The sequence below is a fragment of the Bombina bombina genome, chromosome 3, assembly GCF_027579735.1.
Source record: "Bombina bombina isolate aBomBom1 chromosome 3, aBomBom1.pri, whole genome shotgun sequence".
Classification (NCBI taxonomy): domain Eukaryota; kingdom Metazoa; phylum Chordata; class Amphibia; order Anura; family Bombinatoridae; genus Bombina; species Bombina bombina.
The window spans coordinates 1,082,870,450-1,082,885,785 of NC_069501.1; the positions used below are offsets into that span (position 1 = coordinate 1,082,870,450).

The 15,336-nt window shown below is 38.8% G+C and overlaps 1 protein-coding gene across 1 annotated transcript in view; it reads left to right on the forward strand.

The window, feature by feature from the left end:
* RNASEH2B (ribonuclease H2 subunit B) overlaps positions 1-15,336 on the forward strand; it is a gene marked incomplete in the record, with an annotated part of 120,315 nt that overhangs the window by 29,347 nt on the left and 75,632 nt on the right. The window contains 3 exon segments of the mRNA XM_053708378.1: positions 2,703-2,810; positions 4,742-4,818; positions 6,283-6,400. Of these exon segments, the coding sequence (XP_053564353.1) occupies positions 2,703-2,810; positions 4,742-4,818; positions 6,283-6,400 (303 nt within the window).

The following is a 15,336-nucleotide window of genomic DNA, read 5'->3' on the forward strand; positions in this document are numbered from 1 at the left end:
AAAGTGCCCTTGTGCTTAAATATATCTTTTTTTAAATACTGGGCTTTACATTTAAACTTTACAAGCACTTTAAGTTGCATGGCTATTTTGAATAAGTATCTGCATAGGAACTGCTTATTCAGTGAGACGGTATTACATTAATACTTGCCTTGTGTCTGCAGCTGCTCAGAAGTAGAGAAAACTAAGCTGTCTGAAAAATTCAGAGGATAATTTGATCACCAACACACACACCTGGGAAACGTCATTACCTGATTTACCCTTGAGCCCACTCATGCAGTATAAACCCCAGGAGGTTACGTTAGAGGCCAGTCTGCTGAGAGACAAACAAAACAACAAATTATTTTGTGCATACTTCACCTCTAGATATGTTGCCAGAACGTATATTTGTTTCCTTAAATGGATATAAACATGACTATAGTGTACATACTTTACAGTATATATCCATTCTTTTTTGCTTCTTGTGATTTTCTGTTTATAAGGTGTTTTCTCCCCATTTTCATGTTAGTATTTTACACACCTATCCTGTTTAAGGCAGCCATATAATACTTAGTTGTGTAAATGCATCCAGTGTGTGACTGCTCGCAAAGGAAAGTATTTTTAAAAATAAGCGTTGTTGTAAAGTTTAATGAATGAAAGTGCCCCTGTTTTTAAGATTACTTTTAGTTACCCGGCACTTATTCATTAAACTTTACAATCACTTTAATATTGGCTAAACTTTTAGCTGGGTGGTCAGTAAAATCAGCTGGGTGCTGCACCCGCTACAAAGCTCCTGGGGAGAACACTGCATTATGTATGTGTTTGCCATTTTTATGCCAATTAACAGCTATTGACAGGTGTAGGAGACCACACGCTGGAAAGAGAGGGTTCACCTCTTCTAAGCTGAGATTTTATATCTCTCTAAAAGTGCCCCATCCTCAAACACTGTACTAGTGTATACTTGGGGCAGGTGATCACTAAGTATGTGCATTTAGTGGGGCAGATGATCCCTGTTTTTAACAGTGACCATCTGCATGCTAGAGGGGTAAATTACTCCTCATTTAAAAGAGGGAGGTCTGTCGTTTGGGGTCACTTGCACCATAGCTAAAACAGGGCGAGATAGGAGCTCTATTAGAGCACCCTTCACCTCATGTTAAACAGCACTTTCAGTGCTGCTGTAGTTTTTTTTTTTTACAGTGATCACCTGCATCTTACATATTCCCCCTTTTTAGAAGAGGGGTCATTTATCCCTGTAAGGGACCTGGTGGCTGAAATACAGAGTTCCAAAGCCCTCTTCCCAGCATCAGCAGGCAGCTCTCATCATGTGCACTGTTTTCCAGGAAGAGGCAATGTGGGGCTGCCTCTGTGATTACCTTGTATCTAGGAACCTTCTTCCAGCCCCCTGATCACATGACTGTGACTGTTTATTATCTATTGTCTTGCATTTAGCATTGTTTTGTGCTAAATCTTAACCCCCTGTGCCTCAACACAGTGTTATCTATATGGCCCACGTGTACTTTCTGTCTCTGTTGAAAAGAGATTTAAAAATCATGTTATAAGAGGCAGCCCTCAAAGGCTTAGAAATTAGCATATGAGCCTACCTATGTTTAGTTAAAACTAAGAATACCAAGAGAAAAAAGCAAATTTGATGATAAAAGTAACTTGGAAATTTGATTAAAATTAAAAGCCCTATCTGAATAATGAAAGTTTAATTTATACTAGACTATCCCTTTAAATGTACTGTTTCACTTCCTGTTACTAACTTCTGCATTTCCTTGTTTTTTTTGTTTGGTTTTTGTAATGTCTGTTTCACTGTTTAATTATGTAGCACTACACCCTAATTGGAATCTTTAAAGCGACATGAAAGTCAAAATAAAATTTTCATGGTTTTAAGACTCATTTAAATTATCTCAGGAGCAGTAATGTTCAACTGGGTGCTCTGTGGTGACCGATTTGCTACACATATTCCTCTTGTCATTGGTTTACCAGATATGTTCAGCTAGGTCTTAGGGCTAGATTTATTAAAGCCTTACGGCTGCAAGTTCTCACAAGAACTTGCTCGCCGTCATTTATCAAGCAGCGGTCACCAGACCGTCGCTTCCCTAACCTCTTCACCACCTCTAATGTGGCGAAATTCAATCTCCTCGGTCTAGTCAGACCGAGGAGATTGACAGCTCCTGCCCCCTCGTGATTGGCTGTGCGCGGGCAGGGGGCGGGATTGCACGCGAGCGCAAAATTGCGCTTGTGTGCAATAGCGAATACCTGCGGGTAATTTCGCCCGCCACAGGCGAGCTGAGGCGTACAGGGGCGCATATACACGCCCCTGTACGCCTCAGCTTTAATAAATCTAGCCCTTAGTAGTGCATTTCTGCTATGTAGCTGATGTAAGGGTTAAAAACACATAGTTCTATTCAGAGGACAGTACAGTAATAAAATGCTCTAACGCCTTTTGAACATTTCATTTTTGCCTTTTGATGTCCCTCTAAAGGCGCAACACTTCCATTAAAGTATAATGCTAATATCATCAGATGAAAACACTATGACACTTGTTCAGTTGATTTTTTTGAGTAATGATGTTATGGTGCATTACTATAAAACCTTTTTTTCATCTAATCTAAGGCGTAATTGATAAAAAAGCAAAATAAAGCCATTATAATTTCTGTGACAGACTTGCCCTTTCCTTTCCAGCTCTTCTGTTATTGGTGTCACCCTTTTTGTTTTTTTAGGCCAGGGAGCCATGTTTTTGTTTGCCAGCTCAGGAAAGCAGCTGTTCGAAGTGAAAGCATTCCGTGAGGAGTATCGATCCTGGTTTATAGGTCAGACTGTTCAGCAAGGTGAGCGTTTCCCTTTTTAATAACTATAGTATTAGTTATGTGTTTTATACCTATGTATAGCAAGCTCCTTTGTAAAATTGCCTGGATTACTGGCTTAAAAGTAATACAACTTTTTACTTTGCATTAGTATTAAAATGCCGGTTAAAGGAAAATACAAGTTTATATTACCTAATGGGACATTGTGATGCAAAATTGATTTTCTCTTAAAGGGACACTGAACCCAAATTTTTCTTTCATGATTCAGATAGAGCATGCAATTTTAAGCAACTTTCTAATTTACTCCTATTATCAAATTTTCTTCATTCTCTTGCTATCTTTATTTGAAAAGCTAGAATGTAAGTTTAGAAGCTGGCCCATTTTTGGTTCCTTGCCGATTGGAGGCTAAATCCACCCATCAATTAACAAGTGGGTCTGAACCAAGAATTGTCTGGCTCCTTAGCTTAGATGCCTTCTTTTTCAAATAAAGATAGCAAGAGAAAGAAAAATTGATAATAGGAGTACATTAGAAAGTTGCTTAAAATTGCATGCTCTATCTGAATCATGAAAGAAAAAATTTGGGTTCAGTGTCCCTTTAATCATTAGAGAAACTGGGTAACCCAGGTTATTACTTGCTCAGGGTCCGGAAGCTTTGCATCAGAATTGAAGTCTCTTTAAGGCATTAATTCCAAATCGAAAACCTTTCTGAAAATTTAGCAGATCGAAAACCTTTCTGAAAATTTAGCAGATCGATGACGAAGCCGGCTTCCTCCAATCGTTATGCTCCCTTTGGCGTCCAGTTTGTGGGGCACGCAACGTTTGGAGGACGCCGGATTCGTCATCAATGTGCTAAAGAAGGTAGAAGATGTGGGCGGAGGAATGGCGTTATGTTTACCAAAATATATATATATATATATATATATATATAATATTTTTAAAACAAAGTGTCTTTCAAAATTTTAATAAATTCAAGTGCCCCTGTTTTAAAGTTGCCATCTATATACTGGCCAATATTGTGTTATCCTATACAATCACTTTAAAGGGACATTCAAGCCAAAATTGAAATCAACATGGATGCATTTCACTTTTCAATAGAAGCATTTTTGTAATATAAATGTACTAGCAAAAATGTATCTAATAAAAGCTATAGCTGTTTCAAAAGTGTATTTAAATATGCTCAGTGTGCCAGCATTTTAAACACAGCACTTGCTCAGAGAGCCTAAGGTGCTTACACCATCTGGTAATGACTCAATTTGTTAATTGCTCACAAACGAAGCATCTTTCAAATTTTTTATAAATTAAAGTGCCCCTGTTTTAAAGATTACAGCTATATACTGGCCAGTATTGTGTTATATGTTACAATCTTAAAGGGACAGTTTAGGCCAAAATAATTAATAATTTCATGATTCAGATAGAGCATGTAATTTTAAACAATTTTCCAATTTACTTTTATCACCAATTTTGCTTTGTTCTCTTGGTATTCTTAGTTGAAAGTTTAACCTAGGAGGTTCATATGCTAATTTCTTAGACCTTAAAGGCCACCTCTTTTCAAAATGCATTTTAACAGTTTTTCACCACTAGAGGGTGTTAGTTCATGTATTTCATATAGATAACACTGTGCTCGTGCACGTGAAGTTATCTGGGAGCAGGCACTGATTGGCTAAACTGCAAGTCTGTCAAAAGAACTGAAATAAAGGGGCAGTTTGCAGAGGCTTAGATACAAGATAATCACAGAGGTTAAAAGTATATTAATTTAACTGTGTTGGTATTGCAAAACTGGGGAATGGGTAATAAAGGGATTATCTATCTTTTAAAACAATAAAAATTCTGGTCTAGACTGTCCCTTTAAGTTGGACAAAACTGTAGGCACATTTGAGTGTGTATTATTTATTTAAAGACGTGGATGAGAGCTGTGTCACTATTGCTAATTTCTGTTTGCATTTTATTATTTCTAGATGGAAGACTTTTGTTTGTGACACCAATGGATCCTTTGTTTTTGATATTATATTATTTGATCAAAGCTGATAAAGAGGCAAGTAACTTTTTTATGATTTGCTGCTATTTTACTATAGTACAATGTCAACAGCATTTGAAATAATGTCAAGTAATAAGTAATGTAAAGAATTTGATTTTGCAAGAATTTACCAGCAAGAGGTACGTGCGTCCATAATGCAAGAGGTACGTGCGTCCATAATGCAAGAGGTACGTGCGTCCATAATGCAAGAGGTATGTGCGTCCATAATGCAAGAGGTATGTGCGTCCATAATGCAAGAGGTATGTGCGTCCATAATGCAAGAGGTATGTGCGTCCATAATGCAAGAGGTATGTGCGTCCATAATGCAAGAGGTACGTGCGTCCATAATGCAAGAGGTACGTGCGTCCATAATGCAAGAGGTACGTGCGTCCATAATGCAAGAGGTACGTGCGTCCATAATGCAAGAGGTACGTGCGTCCATAATGCAAGAGGTACGTGCGTCCATAATGCAAGAGGTACGTGCGTCCATAATGCAAGAGGTACGTGCGTCCATAATGCAAGAGGTACGTGCGTCCATAATGCAAGAGGTACGTGCGTCCATAATGCAAGAGGTACGTGCGTCCATAATGCAAGAGGTACGTGCGTCCATAATGCAAGAGGTACGTGCGTCCATAATGCAAGAGGTACGTGCGTCCATAATGCAAGCGGTACGTGCGTCCATAATGCAAGAGGTACGTGCGTCCATAATGCAAGAGGTACGTGCGTCCATAATGCAAGAGGTACGTGCGTCCATAATGCAAGAGGTACGTGCGTCCATAATGCAAGAGGTACGTGCGTCCATAATGCAAGAGGTACGTGCGTCCATAATGCAAGAGGTACGTGCGTCCATAATGCAAGAGGTACGTGCGTCCATAATGCAAGAGGTACGTGCGTCCATAATGCAAGAGGTACGTGCGTCCATAATGCAAGAGGTACGTGCGTCCATAATGCCTTTATTACCCATTCCTTAGTTTTGCACAGAAAATAATACACTTTTTACCACTGTGATAACCTTGTTACTACGCATCTTCTGACGGCCCCCTGATCACATGACTTTATCTATTGACTTGCATTTAAGACAATTAGTGCTGAGTTGTTAGAATCCACGGGCGTCAGCACAATGTTATCTATATGGCTCACATGAACTAGCTTCCCCTGATGTGAAAAGCAAATACAAAAGCATGTGATCAGTGGGGCTGTCTTTAGGGACTTAGAAACCAACGGAAATTTAGAGGTTTAAAGGTTATAAAGTATGTTAATATAACCATGTTGTTTGTGCAAAGCTGGGGAATGGGCGTTATCTATCTTTTTAAACAATAACAATTTTTGTGTTGACTGTCCCTTTAAGTGTTCACGTGTTATGTCATTATGAGCTGGAAAAAAATGTAATTTAGAATGTTTTAAATGTTTTGTAAAACCCCAAAATGTGTAGGCCTTATTATTTTTTTTTTTGTTTTTACATTTTTAAACTTTATCTTTTAGCAAGGAAAGTTTCAGCCTGTGGAGCAGGTTGTGATCGATCAAGAGTTTCCTTCATGCTCAATATTACTTGAATGTAAGCAAGTGGCACAGACACTTCAGCATGTAACAGAAGAAAAAGGTATGATGACATAAAAGCAAAAAGGGCACCGGTGATTTAAACATATTATCATCATAATATGATATATAAACTGTCAGTTTATCAAAATTTGCATTATTGTGAAGTCCAAGGACAAACCCCTTGAAAAGCTTTTTGAGCATTCCTTAAGTCTTTGCTTTGACGAGTTATGGACAAGTATAAATAATCTCCTTCAGTCAAGCAATCATGTAAAATGTTGCTGGTTCAGAGATCTGAATCTTGCAAGGTGTACTCAAGGCGTTCTGAGACAGTGGAAAACGAACCATTTTCATAGAAAAATTGAGTATTTTTAATTGCTATTTATGTTTAAACTTACAATCAGTATAAAATCTCACACATATGAGCACTACTAAAAATTTAGCATATAGTTAATAAAAACTGTGTATAGTATTCATAAACAAATGAACTGTTTATAGTATTCAAGCAACAGTGCAGCAATGTGTAGACATTTATAACATACACATTGAATACTTACAAACCATAAAAAGGTATATTGTGTGTATATATGTCTGTCAATGAGTCCTTAAAAGGTTAAGATCTCCAGGTGGATAATGCTGCTCCTAATCAATCAGGTGCTGGAACACCTCTCAACATGACATGTAAAACAGAAAAGGGGAAGACAGAGCGCAAAGCCACACCCATTACACTACGAGATCAGTTTTGAAGCATTTTCCCTTTAGCCGACTCAAAGGGTGCTTCAGAGTCCGCGGTATCTGTCAAAAGTTGCGTTTTAAAGAACTTGCTTGATCAGCTGGTGCCGGATTAAACAGTTCCTGCTAACATAGTTGACTTGTCTCAGCCTGCAGGATACAGACTGGTTATCAGAGGGACACTTTGGATCTGCACTATCGTTTTATACGATACACGCCTGCATCATACCTCATATTTGTTTGAGGGTACTTCATGTGAGTGTGTTGTATATATGTTTGGTCTGTAATAAAATATTTTTATTGGTTCACACTTAGAATGGTTTTGCGCTCTGTCTTCCCCTTTTCTGTTTTACAGTATAAAATCTCCCTATTCTTAGTAAATAGGGAAAATTAAACTCTTTCCAAGTCTTATAAGAATAACATAAATTCACAATATTCTATCCCTTTCTGAGAAAGAGATTTGCCATTTGGAAACATGTAATAATCTATACACCAGCCTAAGTTTCTCATATATTGCAAGTGGGTAAAATCCGATTAATTCAGTTGTTTCATAGCATTTCTTTTGTCCTGAATAATAGAGGACTATGAGGGTAGGTTTTCTGGGCATAGGTGCATCAAACAATAACAGTTAAATTATATATATATATATACTGGAGGTGTCTAGAGTTTGGAAAGTAATTAGTCCAGCCCTCTAAAAATGTAATTCTAATGGGTAGATTGAGGGTTTTGCAATCAAATTTGGTTTGTAATTAGTATCACCTGTGCGAGGGATAGCCAGCTTGCAGCCCTCTGCCCTTGTTTTTGTGGTCCCAGGGAAAAGTGGAGCTAATAATATGGACATTGTTAGGGAATATATATTCTTTGTGTTTTTTATAGCGGCCGTTAATGCTTCTAAAATATTGATCTGTGGCATCCACGTTTAGGAAGTTGGTCACTGACTTATGCCATCCCCATATATGTCAATTATATAGTAATAACACGTTTTTATGATCCGGTTGTGACATTTGTGGATTTTCCTTCACCATAGATTAGATGTGTTCCATTACTTCACCTTGGAGGGGGAAAAATAATTCTAAATCATTGTCCTTTGTTTATGGTTGAGAATAGTAAGTTATTTAAAATACAAAACAAATAAGTGTGTATATGTGCACTAATGTGTGGTAATTTCCTCCTTGTAGAAAAACTGGAAATAGGGAAGCAAGTAATAACATTTATATTCACATATAGATAGAGCCGTCTGATGTTACGGACCTATGTCACCAGGAGGGTGGAGCCAACAGTTTGAACTGCTAGTAACGGTTATACTCGCGATGTGAAACGGCTTGTATTGCATGTGAAGAGTTGTATGTCAAACCCCGGAGTGTCTTTTACCAATAAATATTGTATATATTATTTATTTGGTGCCTGTGTAAGAAAAGAATAATTTACAGTGGTTCTTGCATATGCCTTTAAGCCTGTGAAGGGAGGCTACGCTTGAGCGATTATACTTGAGAGCTAAGTTATAAACTCCATAGGAAGTGAGTACGGCTCTATCTATATGTGAATATAAATGTGATTACTTGTGTCACTATTTCCATTTTTTCTTCTTTGGAGGTTTTTCTACAAGGATGAAATTACCAGATGGAGTATCTTTTGGATTATATCCTTTAGTGCACTTATTTGTTTTTTTATTATTTGTTACTTTGTGTATAATAGGTTGCATCTTGTTATTTTTTGTTTTGAGCAAGTTATTTAAAGACTTGTTGAAGTGATGCATCAAACAGACATTTTTTTAACCTCTTTGCTACCAGGACTTTCAGAAAATTACGTGCCCCAAAAAATGTAGACTTTTTTGCATTTTTGCTATCACTCCATTTAAACAGAAATAGAGCCTTGTTTGTTTTTTATTTACCTGCCAAAACTATATATATATATATATATATATATATATATATATATATATATATATATATATATATGTAGACAACCAAAGGTTTTGATCTAGGCCCTTTTTGGTATATTTCATGCCACCATTTTACTGCCAAATGCGATCACTGACATTATTTGCATACCACGTGTGCAATCATGACACAAATGCTTGTAAAAGCTTCTCTGGGATCCACTTTGTTCAGAAATAGCAGACATATATGACTTTGCTATTGCTTTTTGGTTATAAGAACACCGCTGATTGCAGATGTGCACCCCACCTCTCTTATTCCCGGTAGAGAAGGGGTTAATCAAGTAGCTTGTAAGGTTAATTTTAGCTTTAGTGTAGAGATTACCTTACCACCTGGCACCTCCCAACTCCTAATCCCTACCTGGTCACTCCCATCTTAAAGGGACAGTTTACTCAAAAATATTCTCCCCTTTAATTTGTTCCCAATGATCCACTGTATCTGCTGGAGTGTAATAAGTTGTTTACAAGTATTTCCATTACCCTTATATTGGCATTTAAAATTGTTGATTTAGCCTGTGGTATCCCCACCCATCCTGAAAGTTTTTAGCCTCAAGGCCAAGCTGTGTTAACACAGCCAGTAGAAGAAATTACACTCCCAGTGGGTTATCGAAGAGATAAGGTAATAAAATGGTAATTTTCCATTGTTCTCTCCAAGTATTGGTGATTGGTTTATAGACAGATACAAGATAAAGAAGCAGGTATATGTACACAATGTGATAAAGTAATGAGATCTGATTATACCTACAAGCTCAACCCATTTTATTAGGTTGTGTCTTCAAAACACAAAATCAGCTAATTCATATACACAAATAACCCTTAAAAAAGCAAATCTCATACATGTTATACTCTGCAGCTGGTAAAAAAAGTAATTGGAAACACATTAAGGGAAAAACATTTTTATAGTATACTGTCCCTTTTATTTTCTGCAGTGTAGTGTTCCTCCTCAACCCTCCACTTCCCTGATCTCCCCCCCCCCAATAGCTTTCTAACCCTCCCATTACTTGCGGCCATCTTTTTTATTAATTTTCTTTGATATTTTTTTTGTGCAAACATTTTCTGTAGTGTAGTGGTCCCCCCACCTCCCCCTTCCTTCAATCGATGTCTAGGCCCCCCCACCTTTTTTTCTGTAGTGTAGCTCCCCATCCCTCCCTCTCCCTCTGCTGCTGGACTACACACCCGCCTCCCGGTTTCCCTCCCTTACCTCCAGCGTGCTCCGGTTCCATATGCAGGTAGATGCCATGAGCTCAGGAACTCCAGCTCTCGGTTATAACTACAGCCAGGACTGCTGGAGCTTCCTGCAGCTTGGACATATATATACATCATGTGGTACAATAATACTGCATGACGTGTGTGTGTGTATATATATATATATATATATATATATATATATACTAGGGCTGCACGATTAATCGCATATGCGATTTTAAACTGCGTTTAATCGCCCAATTTAAAAAAAAAAAATATATATATATATATATATGTGAGAAAAAGATGTGATACCCGCGCTGTATTAGTTCTATTAAGTGACGTATAAATATAAATGTATGTATAAATACATAAATAAATCCCGTATAATATAACGGAAATAAATACAAATATATATGCGTAATAGCACAAGTCCACAGATTTATTTAGATGTTCAGAAAGGCTGCTGAAAAAGGATTTGTGGAGACTCCCAGCTTGTCTCCACAGCTAGAAAGAAAATCAGGTAAAAAGAGTTTATATTCTGCGCCTTTCTTCTGCGGAGTATACAGTTGTGGGGCAAAAAACAGCCCCTATAACTAAGCACTTACTTCAGGCAACCTCAATCCGTATGAGGTAAGTGATCACCAGAGTATAGATGTTGTTCCAGGATCAATGTAGGTTGTCATCCGTAAGCTGATTAACTGATGTAGAAGTAACAATATATCCAATGTGCTATGAAAAACCGGGTTGAGTGCAGAATCTTCGCCACCCAGTCAGATGTCGGCCACTTTATCAGGTACACCTGTTCAATTGCTTGGTAACACGAATTGCTAACCAGCCAATCACATGGCAGCAATTCAATGCATTTCGGAATCTAGATGTGGTGAAGACGACTTGTGGCAGCTCAAAGTATGTTTCTGTCTCTGCTGCTTCTCCAGCCTAGAAAGGATAAAATGCCCATGCAGGTCTCTCCACTAGGTATTTTCCTCAAAAATACCTAGTGGAGAGACCTACATACTTTGAGCTGCCACAAGTCGTCTTCACCACATCTAGATTCCGAAATGCATTGAATTGCTGCCATGTGATTGGCTGGTTAGCAATTCGTGTTACCAAGCAATTGAACAGGTGTACCTGATAAAGTGGCCGACATCTGACTGGGTGGCGAAGATTCTGCACTCAACCCGGTTTTTCATAGCACATTGGATATATTGTTACTTCTACATCAGTTAATCAGCTTACGGATGACAACCTACATTGATCCTGGAACAACATCTATACTCTGGTGATCACTTACCTCATACGGATTGAGGTTGCCTGAAGTAAGTGCTTAGTTATAGGGGCTGTTTTTTGCCCCACAACTGTATACTCCGCAGAAGAAAGGCGCAGAATATAAACTCTTTTTACCTGATATATATATATGTATATATATTTCTCTGTTCATCATGAAAATGGAGGCGGAGAGGGAGGATGAGAGTCAATGACACATTCCCCATGTTTTCCTGGACAGTCACTCAGCTAAATGACTAACACATGAAGCAGTGTGCATTGTACTTCCTTAACTGCACTTAGAAACACAAATCATGCTGCTGGAAAGTCAGCACTTTTCAGGTTTCTCCATGCACTCTGCTTCATATGTTACTCATACCACAGCTAGACTGACTGCCCAAGAAAACATGAACAATGTGATAAGAACTGGCCAGCTAATTTCATTTCAATTAGCTTTGTATGTGTTGAGTTCACTTGTTTGTATTATGGACTCTAACTATAACTGTTCTTAGTGTTCTGTTATGTACTACAGAATAGCTGTGTGATGTAATATGACAGGCTGCAGGATGTCAGGTCAATGCCACATCCCTCATATTTGCCTGGACAGTCACTCATCTAATTAAATAACAAATGCAGCAGTGTGTGCATTGTACTACCTTTACTGCACTTATACACAAATCATACTGCTGTAAAGTCAGCACTTTTCAGGTTTCTCCATGTTTACACTGCTTCATATGTTAATCGTACCACATGACAATGTTGTGTCAGAAGACCTAAGAACTGGCTAGTGTCTACTATGTAACCACAGCACAGGCAGTTAATTTTACTTTAACTATTTTGTGGTTTGTATTTTATGCTCCCAGAGTGTATTGGACATTGAGCAACATGTACATTAAGATTCTGTAGTGTTAAATATTTTTTTTTATTGAAAAATTAAGGTGTTATAGTCATTAATAAGAAAATCGCGATTAAAATCGCAATCGTGTTTTCTTGGGTCCAAAATCACGATTTTCATTTTTGCCCATATCGCCCAGCCCTAAAGGGGTTAAAGTAATTTTTCTTTGGTGTGTCGTAGTATAAGGGGTATATTAAAATGTATTACAGGTTCAAATACCTAAATCCAGAATTCCAAAATCCAAACTTGTAATTTCTTCTGTTATGTGTGATCAGTCCACGGGTCATCATTACTTCTGGGATATAACTCCTCCCCAACAGGAAATGCAAGAGGATTCACCCAGCAGAGCTGCATATAGCTCCTCCCCTCTACGTCACTCCCAGTCATTCTCTTGCACCCAACGACTAGATAGGATGTGTGAGAGGACTATGGTGATTATACTTAGTTTTTATAACTTCAATCAAAAGTTTGTTATTTTACAATAGCACCGGAGCGTGTTATTGCCTCTCTGGCAGAGTTTGAAGAAGAATCTACCAGAGTTTTTACTATGATTTTAACCGGAGTAGTTAAGATCATATTGCTGTTTCTCGGCCATCTGAGGGAGGTAAAAGCTTCAGATCAGGGGACAGCGGGCAGATGAATCTGCATTGAGGTATGTAGCAGTTTTTATTTTCTGAATGGAATTGATGAGAAAATCCTGCCATACCGTTATAATGACATGTATGTATACTCTACACTTCAGTATTCTGGGGATGGTACTTCACTGGAATTACTCTGTAAAAAATACATTAGACCTTTTAATAGGTATTTATTATGTTAAACGTTTTTGCTGGAATGTAGAATCGTTTGCATTTTCTGAGGTACTGAGTGAATAAATGTTTGGGCATTATTTTTCCACTTGGCAGTTGCTTGTTTTAATTGTGACAGTTTCGTTTCTCTCTCACTGCTGTGTGTGAGGGGGAGGGGCCGTTTTTGGCGCTCTTTGCTACGCATCAAAAATTTCCAGTCAGTTACTCTTGTATTTCCTGCATGATCCGGTTCATCTCTAACAGAACTCAGGGGTCTTCAAACTTCGTTGAAGGGAGGTAGATTCTCTCAGCAGAGCTGTGAGACTTATATATTGACTGTGATTAAAAACGTTGCTCTGTTATTTTTACGTTTCAAATTTAATTATTGTTACTTTACTAATGGGAACAAACCTCTGCTAAAAGTTGTGTTGTTTTCAAGGATTGATGCTATAACAGTTTTTCAGTTCATTATTTCAACTGTCATTTAATCGTTTAGTGCTTCTTTGAGGCACAGTACGTTTTTGTTAAATAAGATTGTAACCAAGTTGCAAGTTTATTTGCTAGTGTGTTAAACATGTCTGATTCAGAGGAAGATACCTGTGTCATTTGTTCCAATGCCAAGGTGGAGCCCAATAGAAATTTATGTACTAACTGTATTGATGCTACTTTAAATAAAAGCCAATCTGTACAAATTGAACAAATTTCACCAAACAGCGAGGGGAGAGTTATGCCGACTAACTCGCCTCACGTGTCAGTACCTGCATCTCCCGCCCGGGAGGTGCGTGATATTGTGACGCCTAGTACATCTGGGCGGCCATTACAGATAACATTACAAGATATGGCTACTGTTATGACTGAAGTTTTGGCTAAATTACCAGAACTAAGGGGCAAGCGTGATCACTCTGGGGTGAGAACAGAGTGCGCTGATAATACTAGAGCCATGTCTGATACTGCGTCACAGCTTGCAGAGCATGAGGACGGAGAGCTTCATTCTGTGGGTGACGGTTCTGATCCAAACAGATTGGATTCAGATATTTCAAATTTTAAATTTAAATTGGAGAACCTCCGTGTATTACTAGGGGAGGTTTTAGCGGCTCTTAATGATTGTAACACTGTTGCAATACCAGAGAAATTGTGTAGGTTGGATAAATACTTTGCGGTACCGGCGAGTACTGACGTTTTTCCTATACCTAAGAGACTAACTGAAATTGTTACTAAGGAGTGGGATAGACCCGGTGTGCCGTTCTCACCCCCTCCAATATTTAGAAAGATGTTTCCAATAGACGCCACCACACGGGACTTATGGCAAACGGTCCCTAAGGTGGAGGGAGCAGTTTCTACTTTAGCTAAGCGTACCACTATCCCGGTGGAGGATAGCTGTGCTTTTTCAGATCCAATGGATAAAAAATTAGAGGGTTACCTTAAGAAAATGTTTGTTCAACAAGGTTTTATATTGCAACCCCTTGCATGCATCGCGCCGATTACGGCTGCGGCAGCATTTTGGATGGAGTCTCTGGAAGAGAACCTTAGTTCAGCTACGCTGGACGACATTACGGACAGGCTTAGAGTCCTTAAACTAGCTAATTCATTCATTTCGGAGGCCGTAGTACATTTAACCAAACTTACGGCTAAGAACTCAGGATTCGCCATTCAGGCACGTAGGGCGCTGTGGCTAAAATCCTGGTCAGCTGATGTAACTTCTAAGTCCAAATTACTTAATATACCTTTCAAAGGGCAAACTTTATTTGGGCCCGGTTTGAAAGAAATTATCGCTGACATTACAGGAGGTAAGGGCCACGCCCTGCCTCAAGACAAAGCCAAAGCTAAGGCTAGACAGTCTAATTTTCGTCCCTTTCGGAATTTCAAAGCAGGAGCAGCACCAACTTCCACTGCACCAAAACAGGAAGGAGCCGTTGCTCGTTACAGACAAGGCTGGAAACCTAACCAGTCCTGGAACAAGGGCAAGCAGGCCAGGAAACCTGCTGCTGCCCCTAAGACAGCATGAATCGAGGGCCCCCGATCCGGGACCGGATCTAGTGGGGGGCAGACTCTCTCTCTTCGCCCAGGCTTGGGCAAGAGATGTTCAGGATCCCTGGGCGCTAGAGATCATATCTCAGGGATACCTTCTAGACTTCAAATTCTCTCCCCCAAGAGGGAGATTTCATCTGTCAAGGTTGTCAACAAACCAGATAAAGAAA